The sequence below is a fragment of the Talpa europaea genome, assembly GCF_964194135.1.
Source record: "Talpa europaea genome assembly, chromosome: 3".
NCBI lineage: Eukaryota > Metazoa > Chordata > Mammalia > Eulipotyphla > Talpidae > Talpa > Talpa europaea.
The window spans coordinates 140,070,593-140,091,739 of NC_140069.1; the positions used below are offsets into that span (position 1 = coordinate 140,070,593).

General features: G+C 39.9%; 1 protein-coding gene across 2 annotated transcripts in view; it reads right to left on the minus strand.

Annotated features, from left to right (window-relative positions):
- Positions 1 to 21,147, minus strand: part of DGKI (diacylglycerol kinase iota) — a gene marked incomplete at both ends in the record, with an annotated part of 370,310 nt that overhangs the window by 132,761 nt on the left and 216,402 nt on the right. For both annotated transcript variants that reach the window (XM_084229448.1, XM_084229447.1), the window contains 5 exons: positions 2,286 to 2,348; positions 4,065 to 4,120; positions 14,721 to 14,799; positions 17,154 to 17,291; positions 17,800 to 17,913. In XM_084229448.1, coding sequence (XP_084085574.1) covers positions 2,286 to 2,348; positions 4,065 to 4,120; positions 14,721 to 14,799; positions 17,154 to 17,291; positions 17,800 to 17,913 — 450 coding nt within the window. The remainder of the gene's footprint in view (positions 1 to 2,285; positions 2,349 to 4,064; positions 4,121 to 14,720; positions 14,800 to 17,153; positions 17,292 to 17,799; positions 17,914 to 21,147) is intronic.

A 21,147-nucleotide genomic window follows, 5' to 3' on the forward strand; every position in this document is an offset into this window, starting at 1 on the left:
GTTATAACAAAATTCATTTTTTAAGTTTTCCACTGTTTCCTCTCTGTGTTTCTGGGAATTTATCAAATTACATAAGGAAAGGCGCCTTACAATGTACTGTACTTAATGTTTTCTTGACTATTATTGCATTTAAATTTTACAACTCTTGAGCAGCTGTTTTCAACTTTTTCCTTACTTTATCCACACACAAAGGAAAATATTCTCATGCAAACTGTTTCTATTTACAAACTCATATGACAAGTCAAAACAAGGAGAAGCATGAAGATGGGTGAGTAAATGATATGTGTAGGTTTGTTATTGTTCTGTTTTAGGATTTTCTTGGTGTAGTATTTATACAAATGTTTTAATTTGTGAAGAATTATTAATTATTACCTCAGAGAAACTGACTTCACCCTGTGGTGAAGAGAAGATAGTCTGTTTTACATATGCATCTACTTACTCTACCTGACTGTTCATTCTCTCCAGCTCACACTCAAAAACACAGTGACGTCACTACAAACTATACTGTGTCCTCTGTGCCACAGCACAATGGCCAAAGAAATATCCTGTTGTGCCCTGTTTTACAGATGAGGAAAGAAAAATCTACTTCCCCAAAGTCATATATTCCAGAAAGACAGACCCGGGATGGAATACCAAATGTTGAGTTCCTAGTGTTTTTTCTCCTCATTAAAAAAATATCAGACAAGTCAATCTAACTAGAATGTTACATAGATTGATGATAACAAACATTCCTTAGTATTTGGCTGCCATTTTGACAACACTAAAAGCTCCTTTGAACCCCTGTAACTACCCATGCATGAGACAATTATTGAGGGCTGCCAAATCTAGGAGATACACTCTAGAGGTTGGGGAGTAAAGACTTTAATTGCAGCCCAATTGACTTGACAGTAGACATCATCCAATATGGCCACTGCCTACTGCATATTGGCTCTCTGGGTAGGTATTGATAATGTTCCACTAAATGTGAGAAATATCAAAAGAAGAAGGAAAGTTTATCTTTGACTGGTTTTGCTGGCAGCAGAAGAATGGAAAGTTTGGTATAAGTTTACTGCTATTTAGATTTAATAACGACAATTTCATCAAAATGAAGATCTTCATAGCTGACTGTACCATGTACTTTCTTGTATCTATAGTTTTTTGAAGGCAGTATTTCTATTTTCAAGAACTCCACTGCCAAAAGATGTCTGCTTTCATTGCTGTTGTATAAGAACTGAACCATCCGAAAGTGATGCCAAGGACTGCTCTAGTGATAAAAGCCTTTGTCTTTTACTTCAACTGCTTCAGGAGATTCAAGTCTCATATATGCTTTATTGGTGATGAGAATTTTAATTTGTATCCTCATGCTCCCCTATTTCACTCTACCCGAATACGATTTCTCTGTTCTGATGTGTCTCTTTTGTTCTGTGCCCACTTGTCACATATTCTTTCTTTTATCTCTGCTGTGATAAATTCAAACACTGCTGTATTCCTATTCATTCTTTCCCATTCATGTCTTTTTCTCTTTCTTTCTTTTTCCTCATACAATTATGTAAAGCAAAGTTTCTTTCATTCTTTTAACTTAGTTTCCATCTGGAAACATTTCATGTCTTTATTAATAACTAATGCCTGCTATTTTCAAAGATATCTCCTATAGAAAAGACAACTTTGTCTCTCTTTTGTCTCCAGGCAGTGTGTGTCCAACCCTGGACAGAGACCTAGGAAGAAATAACATGGGCATGCGCACACGCACACACACGCACACACACACGCACACACACACAAACACTGAGTCTACTCAATAATGAAGAACTTTGACCTGATTGAAGAATGAATCACCACAAAATAATGAAATCAAGGCATTTTTCTAAAAATGAGACTCTGGACAGTCCTAGAATAAAAATATTTGTTTGTGGGCAGCAATTTCAATTCCGACACATCTCTTTGAAGCAGGTTTCCCTCTCTCCACCGTGGCCAGTTTGCATTTCTCTCCTCGTGCCTCCGTCACATTATCTACATGGTTAAGTAACAACACTCATTATGGTTTTCTGCAATGAGTTAAAGTACCCTTTTCCATGCCTGAACTGTGTCAGGGTGAAACTAGTTGTCATATTAATCTTCATCCCTGACAACGGTGCTCAGCACACAGCTAAATGCCCAGAAATGTCAGCTGAGGAGCTACACTGAGATCCCTAATGATCTACGCAGTGCACTCATTAACTGATGAATTAAGTGATATTTGGACTTTATTTTTTGGCAGCATGTATACCCCTATTCAAATGCAGTAGGTCAACACTTTCAATACTTACGACAACTTTAACATGTTTGGATAGATCTCTAGAGCTTCTCTGCAGGAAATCAGAAAAAGCTGCCTATACCACAAGGAAATAAAAAGAAACTTAATTACCAAGTTATGCCAAACTGTTGTTTCTACATTCTATAGGTCCCAATGACTCTAAGTTACATGAACAGATCAAGCAAGTTCTCCAAAATAAAGCAGTGCAATGGGTGTTACGTTCTCTTCCTTTTCAAAATAAAAACTATTATACAATTTAAGATACCATAGTAGGAGAGTGAAAAAGTAGGTAATTCCAGGGTCAGTTTGGACACTTATTTTAAATGCCTTTCCTGACCTTCCTACTTATTCACAGGTTCTGCAATCACCTTTAACTTGACATTGAGAACGGTTGGCTTTACCCCCCTTTTATTTTGCTCTCTAGGGGCATAAATTGAAATACACATTTTTAAATCATTATTTTGAAGATTTTTTTCCCCTTTATGATTATTCACCCTGGGATGTTCCTGAAGAGAAGGAATAAAGGGTGGGGGAGGTAAGGGTGGCTCTAATCTCATATATGCTTCTGTGAAAACTTCCCATGTTCTTTTCAATTTCTTACCCAAACATTGCTGCAAATGTGTCCCTGTGGAAACTGTGTTCTTCCCCAAGATTTCGCACATAGCTTGCTGTCTCCCTAACGTCCCTTCTGTCAACTGGCTTTCATGCTTGCTTTTCACATCCCTCTATGAGTATCATCCCCTCGGTACAACATGGAGCCTCAGCACTTTAAAATTCAAAGATAATCACTTATCATCAGGGAAATGCAAATCAAAACCACAGTGAGACACCACCTCACTCCTGTGAAAATGACCCATATCACAAAGACCAAAACAACGAATGCTGGCAAGGATGTAAAGGAAAACTGTTTCACTATTGGAGGGAATGTACACTGGTCTGGCCCCAACAGAATGCAAGATGGAGATTTCTCAAAAGATTAAGAATTGATCTACCATATGACCCAGCAATTCCACCCCCAGGCATCTACCCGAAGAACCCAAGTACACTAATTAGAAGGGAAATTTGCACTCCCATGTTCACTGCAACACCATTTACAATAAAACTATGGAAACAATCTAAGTACCTAACAACACATGAGTAGATCAAGAAGATGCGGTGTACAGACACAATGGAATATTACTCAGTGGTCAAAGAAGATAAACTCATGCCATTTGCATAAACATTGAAGGAACTGAAAGGGATTATGTTAAGGGAAGTGAGTCAGAGGGAGAAAGACAAATACCAGCTGGTGTCACTTCTTGATTATAAAGAGACCAGGCAAAGGGTCAGTTAAAGACAAACTCAAAAACCAGCCCTTGAAAGCGGACTATGGAACTGAGGCATCCAGTGAGGGAAGGATGAGCACAATGTGGGGAGGGAACACAATGGATTATGGTGGAGGATGATAGATGCTTTGGTGGTGGGAACGCTACAGTAATAGCACCAAAAGAAGGGAAACCTATACTTCAAAATAGAAGCAACTATGTAAAACATCATTACCTCAATAAAATAAAAAACAAAATCATTCTAAACATTTAAATATGAACACCGGCTTTTTGTCAACTGTCTTAGGAATGAATCCTTCCTTTTATTCTTAAACCAAGATGTAAACATCAACCAAATGTGTTTATACATACGTGTAAACATCTGTGGTGTGTATGCAATTATCTTTAATATACTGAGCATCTTTACTAACAATAGAAAACTAGTAGCGAGTAATTGAGAACAATTTAAAAATGAAATATATACTTACCCCTGCATAGAACATTTTATTTCGAAAACGACTATTGAATTTCTCCGGATTTGCTTCTGTGAAGGGGAAAAGATAGTTTTGTTTTTAGAAACGTCATCAAAGGTAGTGATTTAGATTAGCACCCAACTTCGTTCCTCGCCCGCCTTATCCTACAGATTCAGCAGAACAAAGGCTTTCTATCCTCTGTCCCTTAGTCACGGGCCACATGGCACAGCTGCCCAGAGCTACACAAGTATAGTGCAGGACGTGCAGCGCCAGCGCCACCTAGGAGCTAATCAACAAGGCAAACGACCAGGCTCAACTCCACAGGAGTGGGCTGTGGTAGGTGAGGTCTAGGAATTGTGGTTCACCAACATCTTCAGGTGACTCCCAGGCACAAGTGGTTTAGACACTCCACACTCTATTCAAAATAGAGTTGGTAAAGATACAAGGCAAGGTAGAGAGAAGAAAAGACCAGGAGGTGTGAGTGTGGGGGGAAGAGAACTATTTGCTTTGACCTCCAAAGGGCATAAACCATGAGGACAATTTCCAAATGATATTAACTATGGGGAATTTGGATAAAAATTAAGAGAATTTGCTTTCATATTTTGTAAAAACAAACTGCCATCTGCTCTCTTGTTTGTGGCAGATTGGTTTACACAGACACACACTCACACATACACACACACACACACACACATGACCTGCTACATGGACTCAGGACACAGAAAAGCAAACGGCTACAGCTGAAAATGGTTTAATTTTAAGTCTGTTACTGCACGCTACATAGGGAATGTATGTTTTGTATTTTATATAGATTAAACCAGAATCTGCATCAGAGGATACTCAGATAAATTCAAGGGACTATAAAAATCCCACAATCAACTATTGCTTTAATTCTTTCTAATAAAATGCCAAAACAGTTTAAAGGAATCCACTGTCAGCATCTTGCCTTCTGCTATTTTATGCCAGATGTTCATCGATCCATTCTTCAGGCCAGTCTTTCCCCAAGTCAATTCCCCATAGAGGTCTGGCATGTTGGAACGCTCCATGTCCTGACCCTATTTTTGACTGGCAAATCCCAACACTTGTTGCCTAGATAAAGAAAAGTAGCACTGCATTCGCTCACTAAGGTTGGCAGAGTAAAGTTCTCAGATCTCAGGAAATAATCCTGAACATAAAGTCAGCTCCATAAAGACATGGAAACTGAGTAAAGATTTGCAATCTTAAAACAAGTGTAATTTCTAAATTGGCTCTTGAGAGTCGAGTCATAGTTTCTCTATGTCAAACCTCTCCTTATCCATTCACGGTGTTCTACTTAATTAACTTTAACCCAAGGAAAAAAATAAAAGATTAAGATTGGGCCTCCCCTGGTGGTGCAGCCATTGAGCGCTGGACTGCAAAGCTGCCTGCAGCCTCTGCAGCGACAGTTTGATCCCCAGCCACCGGAGAGGGTCCCACAAGGCGTGGCAGACCTCTCCTATCTCGCCTGCTGCTCCCCTCAGCAGTGTATTTCGTCAGTCTGCCTGTTCTGTTCCCCGCTCTGTCTCTGGTGAATTCTGTCACCCTCCCGCACTTCTGACTGTACCCAGTGCTTGTATAAATAAATAAATAAATCTTTTAAAAAAAGATTAATTTATACACTAGTAAACAAAAAGAAGACAAAAAGGCCACTAACTGATCTACTCCCCTGATCTTCCAGAGTTGATCATTCTTACAGTCTAAGACCTCTTCAGAATAAGTTTGGCTGCTAAAGGACATGCTGTTTTTGACCCAGATTTAGCTGGGTCCCATTTTCAGTTGCATTAACTCTTTTTTTTTTGCTTTATGGAACCAGAGGCAAAATGAAAATCTGTGGCTATGAAATTTATCATGGGTGCGAAGGCCCTAACTTAAAAAAAAAAAATTAAATCCAACTACTGAGCAAGTTACAATAAGAAAATGAAAAAGGCACCCACAATTCTGGAACTGGCCTTTTTCAAGGTGTTAATGTCCACAGCTATCCAGTGAATCGTATACCAATTATTAACATTACTTTTTTATATAATTTATGATTTGGAAAATATTCACATCTTTATGAGATTTTCCTGGGAGGCTTAAAGAAATGAAAAGATTTTTCTTATCCTTTAAGGAAATGCATTTTATCTCAAGAGATTAAAAATGTTCTTGAACATCCAAAAAGACATGGAAAAAAATAAGAATTAAACTGAGTTTCTAGTGATTTCGCTCACACAATTGACACAACAGTCGCCTCATATATAACTGAAGTGAGCAAAAATCAATTAAACAAGTAAACCTAAAACACAGAGACCTAGAGAGACATTAGAGATAGAGAGCTGTCAGAAAGATACACAATCAAGAGGCGGGAGAGTCTCACATATGCTTTGACCTTGAGGGTGAAAAGATGTGAACTGTGAGGTCAGCTCAGTCACTCTTACTGCTCCAGTCTATACACTGTACCACTGACTCCCAGACTGAGACTTCCTTGGCAACTGGATTTTTTCCCCATTTTCATATCTACAATATTTCAAGCACAAGTCATACTCAGAAACAAAGACTGGCTGGAACTAAGAAAAATGTCCATGCAGAAGCCAGGACATAAGAAAGTGAGATATTGCCTGGAAATAGCAATACACAGTAGTTAAGAGGAAGGAGATGGGTGGTTGAAAGTGTGCATGTGCAATAGCTGATATGTCTTTGAGAAGGACCAAGGAATGTGGACCCAAACTATATCAACAGAAGTTGGCATACAGATGTGGCGAAGGGCCATTAAGAAAGTTTAAGGGCTCTTGTTCCTTAAGGAACTTGAGTCTGTTAATTAGTATGAGGTAATCCATGAAAGATCATTCTCAAGCAATGCTAGCAACACTCAAAAGTATCCCAAGACCCCAATAATGAAAGCATCCATGACTTACTGCTGCAGTTCCTGGAGAGCCCACCTTCCCCTTCCACAAGAAGAGGTGTGAAATAGTGAGATTTAAACCTGTACTGCCTGGGTCTGCACCATTAGCCTATTTTACAGCCTAACTGGACATCAATGTTAACTGTAGCTTTCCATTCCTGCCAACTTGGCAGCATAAAACACCATTTTCTCTTATAGTTCTCCGGGTCAAGAATCTTGACTGTGCTCTCCTGGTCCTCCACCCAAGGTCTTAGAGGTCAAACTCAAAATATCAGCCTGCCTGGTTCTTACTGAGAGACCTTTGCAAGAATGCACTACTAAGTTCACACAGGTTGTTGACAATCTTTTTCTTTGTTGGCTGTTGACTTGCATTCATTCTCAATTTCTACAGGACTCATCCTGCATCCCTTGGCTAGCAGTCCCCTCCACGGTCAAAGTCAGCAATGGTATGAAAGTCGTTAAACTTCAAATCTGCTGACTTCCTGTTTTACCTTCCCATTCTGCTTTTAAGGGCCCATAGTATTCTATAGAATCCTCTCAGATTATCTACCTATCTTAAAGTCAGTAAATGAAGAATCTTAATTATATCTACAGAGTTCTTTTACCAGTGAAGTAGCAAACCATCAAGCATGACACAAAATACCTAAGGTCATGGAGGTCAAGATTCTCAGACAAGTGCCCACCTGCTGGCCCCAATGATTCACAACCTTCACACATGAAAAATACATATTTTTCCTTCCAAGGTCCACAAAGAGCTCATCCTATTAAAGCATCAACTGGAAACCCAAAATCCCATCTAAATCCCATTAGTTCAAACTTCCCAAATCTCATCATCTAAATCATCTAAATGATTTGATCCTGGATGTAATCCACTTACAAGGATGATAAAGCTCTGGGTATAAGATATTCCATTGATTTAATAGGTTAATCCCATCATTATATCCAGTGCAATGGCCCATGTGTCATCAGAATGGGATCCTAAAGTCCTGCTTTTTTTCTGTAATTGTTCATGTAGTTTAGCTTTAAATTCTTTTCAAAATCATTTCAGCATGACTGTTAGTGTCCAGTCTTGAAATGGTATGGTACAGCACAAAAATTTATTTAACATAATGGACTCATTCCTTCCCCTTTCTAACTGAGCTTTTATTCCTCTTCCACCTTTATTGACCCCTGTTGATTACTCCTAGAGTTTTACTTTAAGCCAATCCTACAACCTTCCAAATGTGTTTGCCAAAAAAAAAGCCAGGAAGTGCCGGGTGACTGGATCACCATGGTTTCCTCCTGCTTTCTGCTTACAGTAATGCATGGTGCTTGGTGCACAAACATCCACACTGCATTTGCATTCTGTATGTATGTCACATTCAGTGACTGGGGTGGTGCTGCAAAGGGTCTCAAAGCTTGCTTAGTTCCCAACACATCCTTCCACGCTCCCTTCTCTGGGGCTTGCAAATAGCAGTCCCATCCTTATGTTCTCCTATAATTATGTCCCTAGGAAAGAACATAGTTAAAAAATCCTGGAGATTAATAGTGTGCAATTTTACTGTTCTTATCTCCACCTAAGCATCAAGTTCTGCAAGAGCCCAAGTAATACAAGTCCACTCAAGAGTGTCCATGAAACATTAATTTACCCCCTGAGACATTTAGCATTTTATTAATTGGCATGTAAGCATTATAATTTTATTTTTTAAAATAAATTTTATTTTTATATTCCCCATACAATTGCAATCCCCTTATTTTGACCCCAATCCCTCCCCTCCCTGCCCCTCAACCCCCATAGAGTGTCTCTGGTTCATAGTTTTTTGTTGATTTTGATTTTCACTTTCTTACAGTTATTCATTTTCCTGGTCCCTTATTTGAGTTTTCTAGATTCCTGCTATGAGTGAGAGCATTATAATTTTAAAGCAAACTTTCTGGTATTGCAAACGTATGGACACATGAAGGTTATCACAGTTTATGAGTCAAATCTACCAGATCACAGACAGGATGCCTCCTGCCAAATATGTGTAATGGGGCACAAATCCATGCCCACGCAGAAAACGCAAAATGGTGCTCTTCAGCATTTTTTATGGAAATTCAGTGTTGCATGTAGAACATAAGATAAACAATCTGATGATTCATTTTCAAATTTAAAAAAGCTTAAATTACATCAAAGCACAGAAGTAGTTGAAAAAAATCAGCATGTTTTACCATTTGTATTCCTGAAAATATGACATTAAATTACTAGTGACATAAATGAAAAGCAGTAATACAGTCTGAATAAATAAATATAAACATTTATAAGGTTTCCCTTGTCAAATGCCATTCCTTACTTTAAAATGTAGAATGACTGATCAAAAAACACTCCATGCATCTATTTTGACTTCCTTCAAGTAATCTTAGCCCAGATAGTCTCTGACGAGATACTAAAAAACTAAAACTGCTCACACCTAAAAGTGGAGTGAAAAAAATGACAATGTGCCCTCAACACATTCCACAGGACAAGGCATATTTGGAAGTTTTCAAAATTAGATTATTGCTCGCATGTTGTGCCTAAGAACTTTGATGCCTCTGCATGTATGCGAGAAAGGCCCCCTAAGTCCTAGTCCAGACTGACCAGAATTTCCACTTGGGACTCTTAAAAATACACACATTCAAATTCAATACTCATATCTTTATCACACTCCTTTCATCTATTTTCTACTTTGACTGAGAGGGGCCTCCCTGGTGGCACAAGGGTTTAAGCACTGCACTAGGAAGCAATCCGCAGCCTCTGCAGCACAAGTTCAATTCCCAGCCAGTCAGAGAGAAACCCACATGGCACAGCAGACCTCTCCTGACTCGCCCACTGCTCCCTTCAGTAGTGTATTTCAGTCAGTCTGCCTGTTCTGTTCCCCACTCTGTCTCTGGTAAATCCTCTCATCCCTATATCTCTGGTCTATATCCCAGCTCTTGTATGCATAAATAAATAAATCTTTAAAAAAAAAATAAAATAAATGACTGAGATTCAAGTCAAATCCAGTTTGAACCCCACATAATTCACACTTCTTCCATATTCTCTCCAGTGGGTAGTTACCCGCATTTAAGACATGAATTATCACAAATACATGCACAGTGACAGCAGTCTAAGGGGACAGCTACACTGCCACATGCAATTCAAATTGCATATATTAAAACATCTTTCCTTCCAACATCATTTCCTGCTAAGGACAAATATCTGTACCAAGCTTATCTTCATTTTTCTAACACCACTGACAAGTCTTCTATTATTTATTAACTGGTCATCCAACCCATCTTTATGATAACCTCATTTGTTGCTCCCTACTTTGCTATCCTGTCTGCAGTGCCCTCCCCACTTGATTTCTTGTCTATATCCTGCTCTTTTATCTCTCAGTTGACTTGCCTCCTACTGTTTCTGGAAAAATTCCCCTGATACCTTTTCCCTGCCAACAGTCCCATTGAACTCCTATATTATTTATTGCCTATAAAACTACTCTTCCCCTTACAATATATATTCCTTTCTACTGCTATTTATCTTTTATATAAGTGACCTTGCTCCCAATTAGTAAGTGCTGTAATAAGCACTTATTAAGAGCAGCCGGTGAACTGGGCACAGACATAAAAACAGAGTATGGTCTTTTGTCTTTATGGAGTTTGGGGGGGTTGGGGGAGGGTTAGGCCAGATAATCAAAAGTAAATATCATTTTGTAAATGCTGTACAAAGAGGAAGTGCGAACCATACACACTTGAATCTTAAATCATGAGTAGGTGTCATGCAGAGGCTCAGGGTAGAAAGAATGATCAGATAGACAATTTCAGACAGTAGAAGCTTCTTCAGGCAAACAGTGCTGGAGCCTCAAAACCTAGACAAGAGTCTGGTGGTATGCCCTTTGCAGTGATAGTGATGGTGGGATTTTGCAAGCATTGCAAATAACACTTTTTAGAGAAATCAGTCATTTCTCTACATGGACCAAGAAACATACATAATCCTTTGAAATGTGCTGATCTGCTTGTCTGTGTATATTCAGTGAAAATGGTAAATATTAAATCAAATTTAAATACTACTTCCTTTGCTGTCATAATTGTATTTCCTTGACCTTGTAGCATTAAGGTTCAACTTCTCTGAATAATAAATAATTTTACAGAGGCAGTAAAACTTAAATCAAATCTCAAACTAAAAGTTTGATGTATTTAGTATCCTTTGTGTCCAAAAACTGAAAGTCTAATTCCTACAGCTGGTCGAGTAAGATGAGCATTGCCACCTGATAATCGCCATCACTGTTAACAGGAGATACATTAATAGATTGGGGTATGTCCACTATACCTCCTCGAGTACTGCCATAATGCAATAAGGACCAAGTAGTGGCCACATTCCAACTGACAATTAAATGACAAATAAACCTATTACATCTCCAAATTCTGTTCCAAAAGATTTCACTTTCAGATTCACAAGCAGCAACAGTTCAACCATGCATGTTTTAACCACTGTAAAATGAATAAGAAAGTATATCTATTTGTCAATCAGATGAAGTATACTTCTGTCTGATCAAATATAGGAACCAAACTTCCTATGTCTGCATTCTTTACCTATAAAGTCAATCAAAATGTTAAGATGATCTACTACTTGCTTCATTTCCTACTGGTAGTTCTAAGCTGTCTGAAAATAAATGTCATTTTAATGATCTCTTCTAAAAGAAATACAATGTAGTGAGTGACACACAAGTCTGCCTCTTACTCCTGCAAATTTAATGGGACATCTCATATCTAAGCCAAATCTTTTTATGCAATCAAATTTTGAAAAATTTTGCTTTACTGGTTAACATTGGGTTGTCGGAAAAGTCATGACATGTTTTTTTTCCATGTTTTTCAAAAATAAATGTATCATGACTTTCCCGACAGCCCAATATTTTTTATCCATGTTGACAGACTGACATCTCCCCCAATTTTAAGTTCTATGTACTTTTTTTGACTCACAGCTCAGGGGTTATTCTGTCCAAGTCTGTTTTTTGGTTTTTATTAGCCATGGCTGTCATGAAGCTCTGAGTGCTCCCGCCCCACCCAGGATTTCATGGCAAACAACAACAGATTTTGTCACAAAATCTCAATCTGTGAGCAGCTATCTTTGAGAACAGTTTGAAGTCCCTACTGTGAGGATTCTTGGCTCAAGAACAGCCACTCACTCTCTACCAACAAAAATATATGAGTCCCTCTCTGGAGAAGGTGGCCTTACTACCTTTGTCTTCTGCAGCTGAGCTTTAGATTTCTTGACTATCCTGGTAAAAAATATCGGGAAAATACAAATAAATAGAAAAGAGGGTGGAAAAAATATTAGCCTGAGTGAGTACGCTTCTATCATAAGTCATTTTTATTAAATACAAAAAGAATAGATGGACAGATAATAGAAGGACTGCAGCTCTAGTGTAGATAGGGGCCAAATCTGGCTCCTATTTTGTGGATATTTATTTTGTGCAACGCTAGATCATCCTCATGAATGAACTCACTTCTTGATCAGCCCTTCAAGAGCTGGTTCTCCTCAAGGGCTCTGGCTGACCTGCAGGGCAAATGCTCGTGATTCCATTTCACATTGCATTAAAACTCCCATATTAAGTCTCGTAACGAACTCAGCAAAGCTTAATATTTACTGCCTTTCAGCCCATTTGTTTTATAATCACACACTTATAAACTACGTAGATACATAATATATCACAATCTGCACATTCCTCCTTACAATGAAATATAATCGTTCCATGGATTAAAATTTTTTTTAAATCACCTCCCACAAGATTTCTCTTTTAAACCTGATCTTCCTACCTTGCTGTCTCTCTCTCTGCCTCCCTCTCACTCTGAGGAAGTTTCATCGTGGACAAGGAAATATACCATTAAGGTAACTTTCAGATAAATTAGACAAAATATTAGGCTCACTTGAATAAGCTCATTGTTTGCCACTTACTCATTCAGAGCTCTTTCCAGGCCAGGATGTCTATTTTGGGATATCCATGCATTTATGATAATTGTATTACTTTACCAGAATTGCTAAGAAACTTAAGGATATTATTAGGAAGACCAGATCTAGAGTTTCCTGAAGAACACAAGAAAAACTGGGGTAAGAAAATGGAGAAAGAAGGCCTCCCTGATGGCGCAAGGGGTTAAGCACCACACTAAGAAGCAATCTGCAACCTCTGCAGCACAAGTTCGATCCCTTGCCAGCCTTGGAGCAACCCAATGGTGCAGCAGACCTCTCCTGACTTGCCCGCTGCTCCCCTCAGCAGTGTATTTCAGTGAGTCTGCCTGTTCTGTTCCCCACGCTGTCTCTGATGGATCCTCTCACCCCCCACATCTCTGGGCTGCACCCCAGCTCTTATATGCATAAATAAATAAATCTTAAAAAAAAAAAGAAAATGGAGAAAGAAACCTCCATTACTTCCCCAAATTAATCTCCTTAATACAGGAAGAGCAACAGGTTCTAGATGTGGCCCTAACATCAGAGCCTTTGAACAGCTAATCTCCAAGAGCTGCCTGTGTGTATGGGGGGGCAGGGGAAGGAGGGCTGGTGGTGTCTGATATTTGAGTTCCTATCTGTGATCAGAGAGAAAGGCCAGACTTAAGCTCTCTCTCCCACTGGTCTTGTTTTCGGTTGACACAGCATTTGACCCCCAAGAGCTCCTGAAACCAGGAAGTAAAATCTACCAAAATTGCTGACTTCAGTAGGAGAAGTATCAGCCTACACTTCACTAGCATTTTGTCTTCTGATAGCCTCAATTCTTTGGTTTGACTCCTGACCTTTCATGTACAAACATGTTAGCAGAATTTTCTCTGCATTACTATTGGAATCTGAACTTTTAAATGCTACCTTTAAATAGTGTGTATTCAAATTTTAATAGTTAAAAACACACATGTGCTTGCAGAATCTGGAGGGAAAGAAGTGAAATAATTCCTCACTTAAGGCCTTTATGTCACAAATTACTTCCTAACATATAGTCTAGCATTATTTGAGTTATACATCAATATTCTCAAGGGATGAGGTTCAGATACAGCTACAGAGACAGACATACACAGAGAAGCATAGTATAGTTATATTAAGAAGAAAAGCTCTTATAAGAGACCAATATAGCAAGCGTGAGGGCCAAAGACTGGAGCTTCAAAGCAGAAACTCTGAATCACATAGGTTTTTGATGAAATACTTAGCCATATGTCATCACTTAGTGTAACTGCTCATTCAAAAAGTATTTTGCTCCCCTAAAATTGACTCCTCTTCTTAGTACCTGAAATTACCACTCAGTCTTATTCACAGTTCTATCTCATCCAATAGGGATTCCAGCACCTTCCACAGCTAAACCAATCACATTCATACCCTTGTCTTTGACCATAAACTACCTACTGCCTCTTCATTGTTCTAAGATGCCACATATCCCTTATTAGTGCAGGGGACTTTGTTTTTGCTACCAGATTTTAGTGGTCTTGCCGGACTTAGTTCATTGGTAGTTAGAGCAGCTCTGCATATCTTAATGTTAGTGAAAGAATATTCACTTCTTAGCAGTTCATTAACTTCAAAGTTTCTAGTCAAACTAAAGTCCGGAGACCCGGGTTAGATAGCTGGTCCTGTCCTTTACCACCTTTGAGACTGTACACAACTAGGTTTCCAGGTCCCACCTGTAGCAGCTCCCAGGGTCATCATGAAGGTTAAAATGAAAGGACGTGGAAGGACACCGACAGTGCTCAAGTGCTCTGCAAGTGAACGTGAACGTGAATGACACCTACTGGAAACTCCCCCACTGAAAGAAGTGGGCAATTGTCCTCACCTCTGGATTCATGGAACTCCAGTGTCACGTGGGCATCAAATCCAAGGCTGAAGTAATTATTGAAAACATTCAGAGGAAGCTGCAATGATGAACAAAAGTAGAGCTAAAATGTGTGTGACCAGGCAGAAAGAGAAAAATAAAGCTTGAAGCCAGACATGTGTCTCTGGAGCTGTCTCTAGGGGGAAGATCAGTTAAAACCCAAAGCAGAGGGAGTTTACATAGAAGACACTGGGGATATTTTAATTAATTCATTAATGAAACATCAACTCAAATAGTATACCCAAGAATGTTAGATAGTAGAGGAGACATGGGGTTCAAAAACAAGCTATTAGATGAGAGCCATTTTGCAGGTATTGCAATAAAGGGACCTTGTTAGGCTGAGGGGCGCCATATTCATAGTGGCTACCCTCGGGTAGTAAATGTTCTCTTTGACTAGAGTAAGAACCTTGAACCTTAAATGATAGTGAGAGAGAACAAGAGAGAAATTAAAAGAGGAGATTGGATTGCCTTCATCTCTCATGGAAAATAAAATATGAAGCCTCCCATGGAAGGCCCTGAGACAGAGCGTCTCATGATTTAGAAGTCATATCAGCCTTTTGAAAGGTTACAACTGACTGGAGAACAGGGAGAGAAACTATACGCGTAGAACAATGCCAAGATCCTGTCTCACTCTCCTGGCTTCATCTTTGAGAATGTCCAGTTCCCGCACTTAAACAAAATACCAAGTCTTAGTAATGACAGCAAGGGTTGCTGATCCTGCCAAAAGCAGATACATTCGTTTCTACCATTTATGTTCTTTTGGCTACAATTCTAACCCATGTCTCTGCATCTACTGATAACTTAAGAGAACATCTGGTCACCATTCCCTAAATAAATATCCCAATTTAGGCTGTTATTAAGTTCTTATTCATATTTTCCAGGAAAAATTGTCTCAATTTCCTATACATCTTTTTAAAACTCTACTTTCAAAGCCCTTTAATTATTTAGATTAATATTTTCTGACTGCACCAAGTTTTTTCCATTTCTTAAGCGGTTGAGAAGAAAATTAAATATAGATTTCTATTGAGGGCTAAGCCATTCCAAGTGAAATGGGGAAAAGTCCTTAAATTTTCCATGTGTTACACTTTTTCCTACTTTCACTGTTTTCTATTTAATTTTTATATGTCAAATACATTAAAAAGAATTATCATATCCCAAGATGATACTTGTTGTTTAGATAACATTGTGACATTACAAACTGAGCTAGTATCTACTAGCAAAATCTTGTAATGTCTGGTTCATGGTTTAGATGTAAAAGCATGAAGTCCAGACAAAACATGTTTCAGCCTATTTTAGTCAAATAAGAAACTTGAATCTGAATCTATAACAATTGGTCATAGATAATGAATGCAGTGAATAAATGGGCATTGGGTGGTATAAAATGATTATCAGTTTTAAGGCTGAACCATCCATGAAATCTTGACTTCAGCAATGGCGTGAGGCAACACAGCAGGATCATGGAAGTGCAGAGATGCCTGGGCTCCTGCATTGACTTATCAGACTCTTGGGATTGCGCCTTGTTACCTCCATTTTAACAGGCACCCATGAAGATCCCTATGCATCCAAAAGTTATACAACCCTGGCCTATAAGAAGAGTGAAAAAGCAATATGGAGGAACAACTCAGCAACCTATCAAATCTATCTGAAATTGAGGCCAATACTTAGAAAGACATGCCCAATGAAGGTCTATACTGGCATGTTTACATTCCGTTCCTTCCTTTTCTTGAGTTGAAATGAAACTCAAGTTTTGCCCTGGAGAATCATTACCATAGCTCTGAGAATCAAAGAACACTGCTGTAGAGTGGCAGAAGGCTCAAGCCCTCTGCTACAGCATTCTGTTTATTTTGCAATTAGCAAGACTGAGAGAGTAAATAAAACGTTTTCCTTAAGGTACTCAGAAGTTAAGATCAAAGGCAAAGATAATATCAAAGCCCAATCACTGATGGAAAAACATTAGGTCAAAACATTTATTTAGGCATCTTAAAAAGTCCTAACCAAGTGATCAAATTGACTTAGTTCATATTTATTAAATATAAATAACATTGGTATACAAAACCAGGAGCTCAGGCTACCTTTCTCCTGAAATACCATGGGCCTGATGCTTCAGAACATTCTCTGGAATTTTATCTTCTCATAAATTATGAGTTTGGAATGAACTTGGAAGATTAGAAAACAAACACATGTGTTTCTGGTATGGAAGCTGAGAACAGAGAACAGCTCCCTGAGCTCTGGATGCAGGTAGGAAGGAAATCCTAGTCTTTAGAAGTCAAAGAGCTGAATCATTGGCTGATTGCCTAGGAAGGAAGCAGCACATGACTCTCAAGCCAGGTTGCAGTTCCTGTGGCTCAGGCAGGTGTTCCAGGGCTCCCTCTGCTGAAGAAATAATGCTCTAACCTTACATACACCATCTTCAAGTTCTTCTGGAGGCAAGTCAGGATTTCTTTCCACGTGGAGGTTCCAGCGATCTAGTTGTACAATCGTCCCGTCTTCTACTTGGCAAAGGATCTTAGAAACAGGTTCATCAGTGTAGCCCTAAGGAATCAAAGAGAAAACCAGCATAGCCAAGGACACTGCCTGCAGGGATGCGCTCTTCTGCCATGACCCTTGATGCATTTTGCAAATAACAAAACAAAGAGAGCCAAGACTATACATTAGAACCAGATTCACTCTTCTGGCCGGGGCTGAGGGTCAGGACCAATTCAAGTCTTCCTGATTATTTTACATGAAGACGCAAGGCCACCCTACCCGCTGTCTTTTAGTAGATACCCCAAAAATCCCCAGGCCTATTACCAAATACCTCCCATCCACCCCCAGCTGTTTTTTATTTTTTTTGCTTTTTTTTTTTTTTTTGCATGCCAACCTTCCCCCCTCCTCTGCTCATTGTAAATTTAAACTAAAGAAGTTACCAGATAAAATCTGGTTGATGGGCACCTGGATTCTGAATTCTAGCTTATTCCTTGGACAAGGGCAGCATCTTCCCCTTCAAACAGAAGGTCTGTGCACTGGGGGATCCATGGGCAGCCCCTGACGTGGTACTTACCCCTCCCCAATTGAGAGTTCGAGCCAGGTCGTTCCCCGTCCCCAGAGGCAGGACCCCGACGGGGGGCTGAGGGCTCAGCTGCAGTTCATCCAGAATAGAAAGGATCCAGCCCACCTACAGACATATTGGGGGCCAGAAGAGAGATAAGAAAGATAGATAAGTTACTAAGAAGACAACTTGACAGGGAGTGACTCTAAAATGACACAGAATGGCTGCATTTTTCTTCAAAGTAGATGTTTTAATCCAGCAGCCAGGGAAGAGAAACACCACTTATTTCAGGTGGTTTCAAAAGAGCAAGTCTTGTCTGGGACATGGGCTATCATAAAAGCAAATCTACACTCATTCTTCTGTATATTTACCCGAAGATCGACAGTAAAATTTAGGACAGTTAAAATTTAGGGAGCAACATATCATAGGGCAATGGAAAGAATCAAAACTCAGAATCAGACTGAATTTCAAGTCTAGTTCTTACTGACTACATAACCTTAAATTATTTAACCTCATTGAGACTCATTTACCTGATTTTCAAAGCGGAGATAATCATGCCTACCTCACAAGGTTGTTTATAGCTTAAATTAAAATGTATATAACGTTCTTCTCTCATGTAAGCATTCATTACACAATTACCCTCTATGGTATCATCTTAGAAATTAGTAGTGTTTTCCTAAATATCCCTATATTCCCCTCCTCTTAATGAAACATTATGAAAACATAATTATGGATGATGGACGTGGTACCTATTATAAGTTTAGGTATAAAACAGATACTCATATACTAGAGTCATATTCCTGTTTCATCTTTTTCAACCATAAATAATACTTAGGGGGCCTCCCCGGTGGCACAGCGGTTGAGCACTGGGTTGCGAAGCTGCCTGCAGCCTCTGCAGCGCCAGTTTGATCCCTGGTGGCCAGGTGAAGGTCCCACATGGCGCACAGACCTCTCCTGCCACCCGCTGCTCCCCTCAGCAGTGTACTTTGTCAGTCTGCCTGCTCTGCTCTCCGCTCTGACTCTGGTGAATTCTCTGGCCCTCAAGCACTTCTGACTGTACCCAGTGCTTGTATAAATAAATAAATAAATCTTAAAAAAAAAACAGATAAATTTCATCTTTAAAAAAAATAATAAATAATACTTAGGGCTGTATCTTATAGTAACTATTCAGAAAAATTACCCATATTAAATTTCAAAACAGCCCTATATGACCAATATAATTTTCTTCTTCATTTTAAAGAAACTAAGATGAGGAAGGTTCAGGGACCTCTTTTTTGTCACATTATTTATGGAGTAGAGCTGGCATTCAAAATCAGGCAGGTCAACATCAAAAGACAACCAGCTTAGCCATGGGGTCTAGGGAGCTTTAAATAAAGAATTAAGCCAGTTCTGGGTATGCCTCCAGGGGGGCACCCTGGAGGCACTGGGATAGACTTGTAGAAACTCTGGAGTATTAGAGAAACCTCAGAAATCATTTCATCAAATTCAGTTTAGTTGTAGATGAACTGCATCACAGAGGTCAGATAATTTGCTCCTCGCTAAATAATTACAAGTGGTAAGATGGGAGTCATATCAAGTCCCTTGACTGATATGACACTTTCTCTTTTACAACTACTTCCCAGGATGTAAAATGTGCCTGTGAGTCAAGCAATGTAAACTCATGCTTGTCTTCTAGAAGGACAGAGCACAAGATTCACCCAACATGGTAAACCAAAGATCCAAACCAGTAAAGGCACAGAAAAGCTCCTGTCTTCCCACACTGTGCATTTATTTACGCTAGACAAGTCCATAGAGTCGAGCCCAGAGCGGCAGTAGCTTTTCTTCCACACCCAATATTATCAAAACTTGCTACTGAAGTTAAAAAAAAAAAAAGAGCCAGCTGCTAAAAAGCTCTGATGAATGTGCTAGACACGGCTCCTCAGTAACAGCACCCACTACACACACAAGCAGATGCCTCTAACAAACTATAAGAAGGGGGGTTTAAAAGTCATTTCAAAGCATGTGAGACCTCAGAAATCTCAGCTACCAGGGAACACTGACTCCAGACACAAACAGCCCTCGGAGGACCACTCACTCACTGAACTTAACAATGGAACTTAACAGAAATCTAACAGAACATTCCATATGGAGAAGGGAGAGCAAGCAGTCTCTTCAACATTTCTCTGGAGATGATCATTCAATCTCCCCTTTATGACTTGTACTCACAGGTCAGCCTATTTTCCTTCAGGCAGATTTAAATTAGAACATTTCTAATATTTAGTTAAAATATCTTTTCTTGGTGAAGATAATGTCATGTACGAGTTCAGACTTCCAACACCCCATTTCACTCTAGACACAAGAAAAGAAAACCCAGTCTCCATGGACCAGAAACAAACAAAAGGGCTAGGAGAGAATGCCCAGAGTTTGGATTCTGTCGGGTAAAAGGAAGTCAAGCAGCGCTCCCTACTGGCTACAGGCTGTGTCTGCGCCTGGCCCCTCGGGCTGGGAAGAGCTGAAGAACGGCTGCCTGAGGCCTCGGCCCAAGGAAGGCTGAGACCAGAGACTCTCTCCCATAAATCACCCCAGCTTCTGCCAGGTCAGCAACTTACCAGAAACACCCTGCCATCTCCTGGGCACAGGAGCCTTAGTCACTTACAGAAAACTGCCTCACGTCTGTGGAGTCCTGGAGAGCACCCACACTACTGGAAAGGCCAGTGAGTACCACAGAGGACAAAAGGGAAGGATCAGACCAAAAACTTCCTCTGAAGATAAGCCTGCAAGGAAAATCCTCCATCGGGCCTCCCCAGTGGCACAGCAGGTTGAGCGCAGCGCTGTGAAGCTGTCTGCAGCCTCTGCAGCATGGGTTTGATTCCTGGTCGGCCAGGGAGATTCTCACATGGTGCGGCAGACCTCTCCTGTTTCGCCCGCTGCTCCCCTCGCAGTGTCTGCCGTCGGTCTGCCTGTACTGCTTCCCGCTCTATCTCTGGTGAATCCTCTCACCCTCCTGGGCCTCTGGCCTATACCCCAGTGCTTGCATAAATAAATAAATAAATAAATAAATTAATCTTAAAAGAAAAATCCTCAATCACGGGACAACAATCACGGGATGGATGGAAAGGTCGAGGGATTATTTCACACTCCATGAAATACAAATAATCTCCAAGCAGTCTGAAGAGTCCAGAAGCTTCCATGAATCTATGAATCTAACAGTCCTCTGGAGGGGCATACCCACTCTCATCAAACCGTCTCAAGCTCTGCTCCTGTTTGTTCCCTCGAGAAGGTAGCCAGGAATCCAGGTGACACTGGGCTAAGGTCCACCAAGTGTCTGAGCCTCAGGACCCTGCATTTCTTGCCATCTCCCTCCCCACGAGACACTTGGCC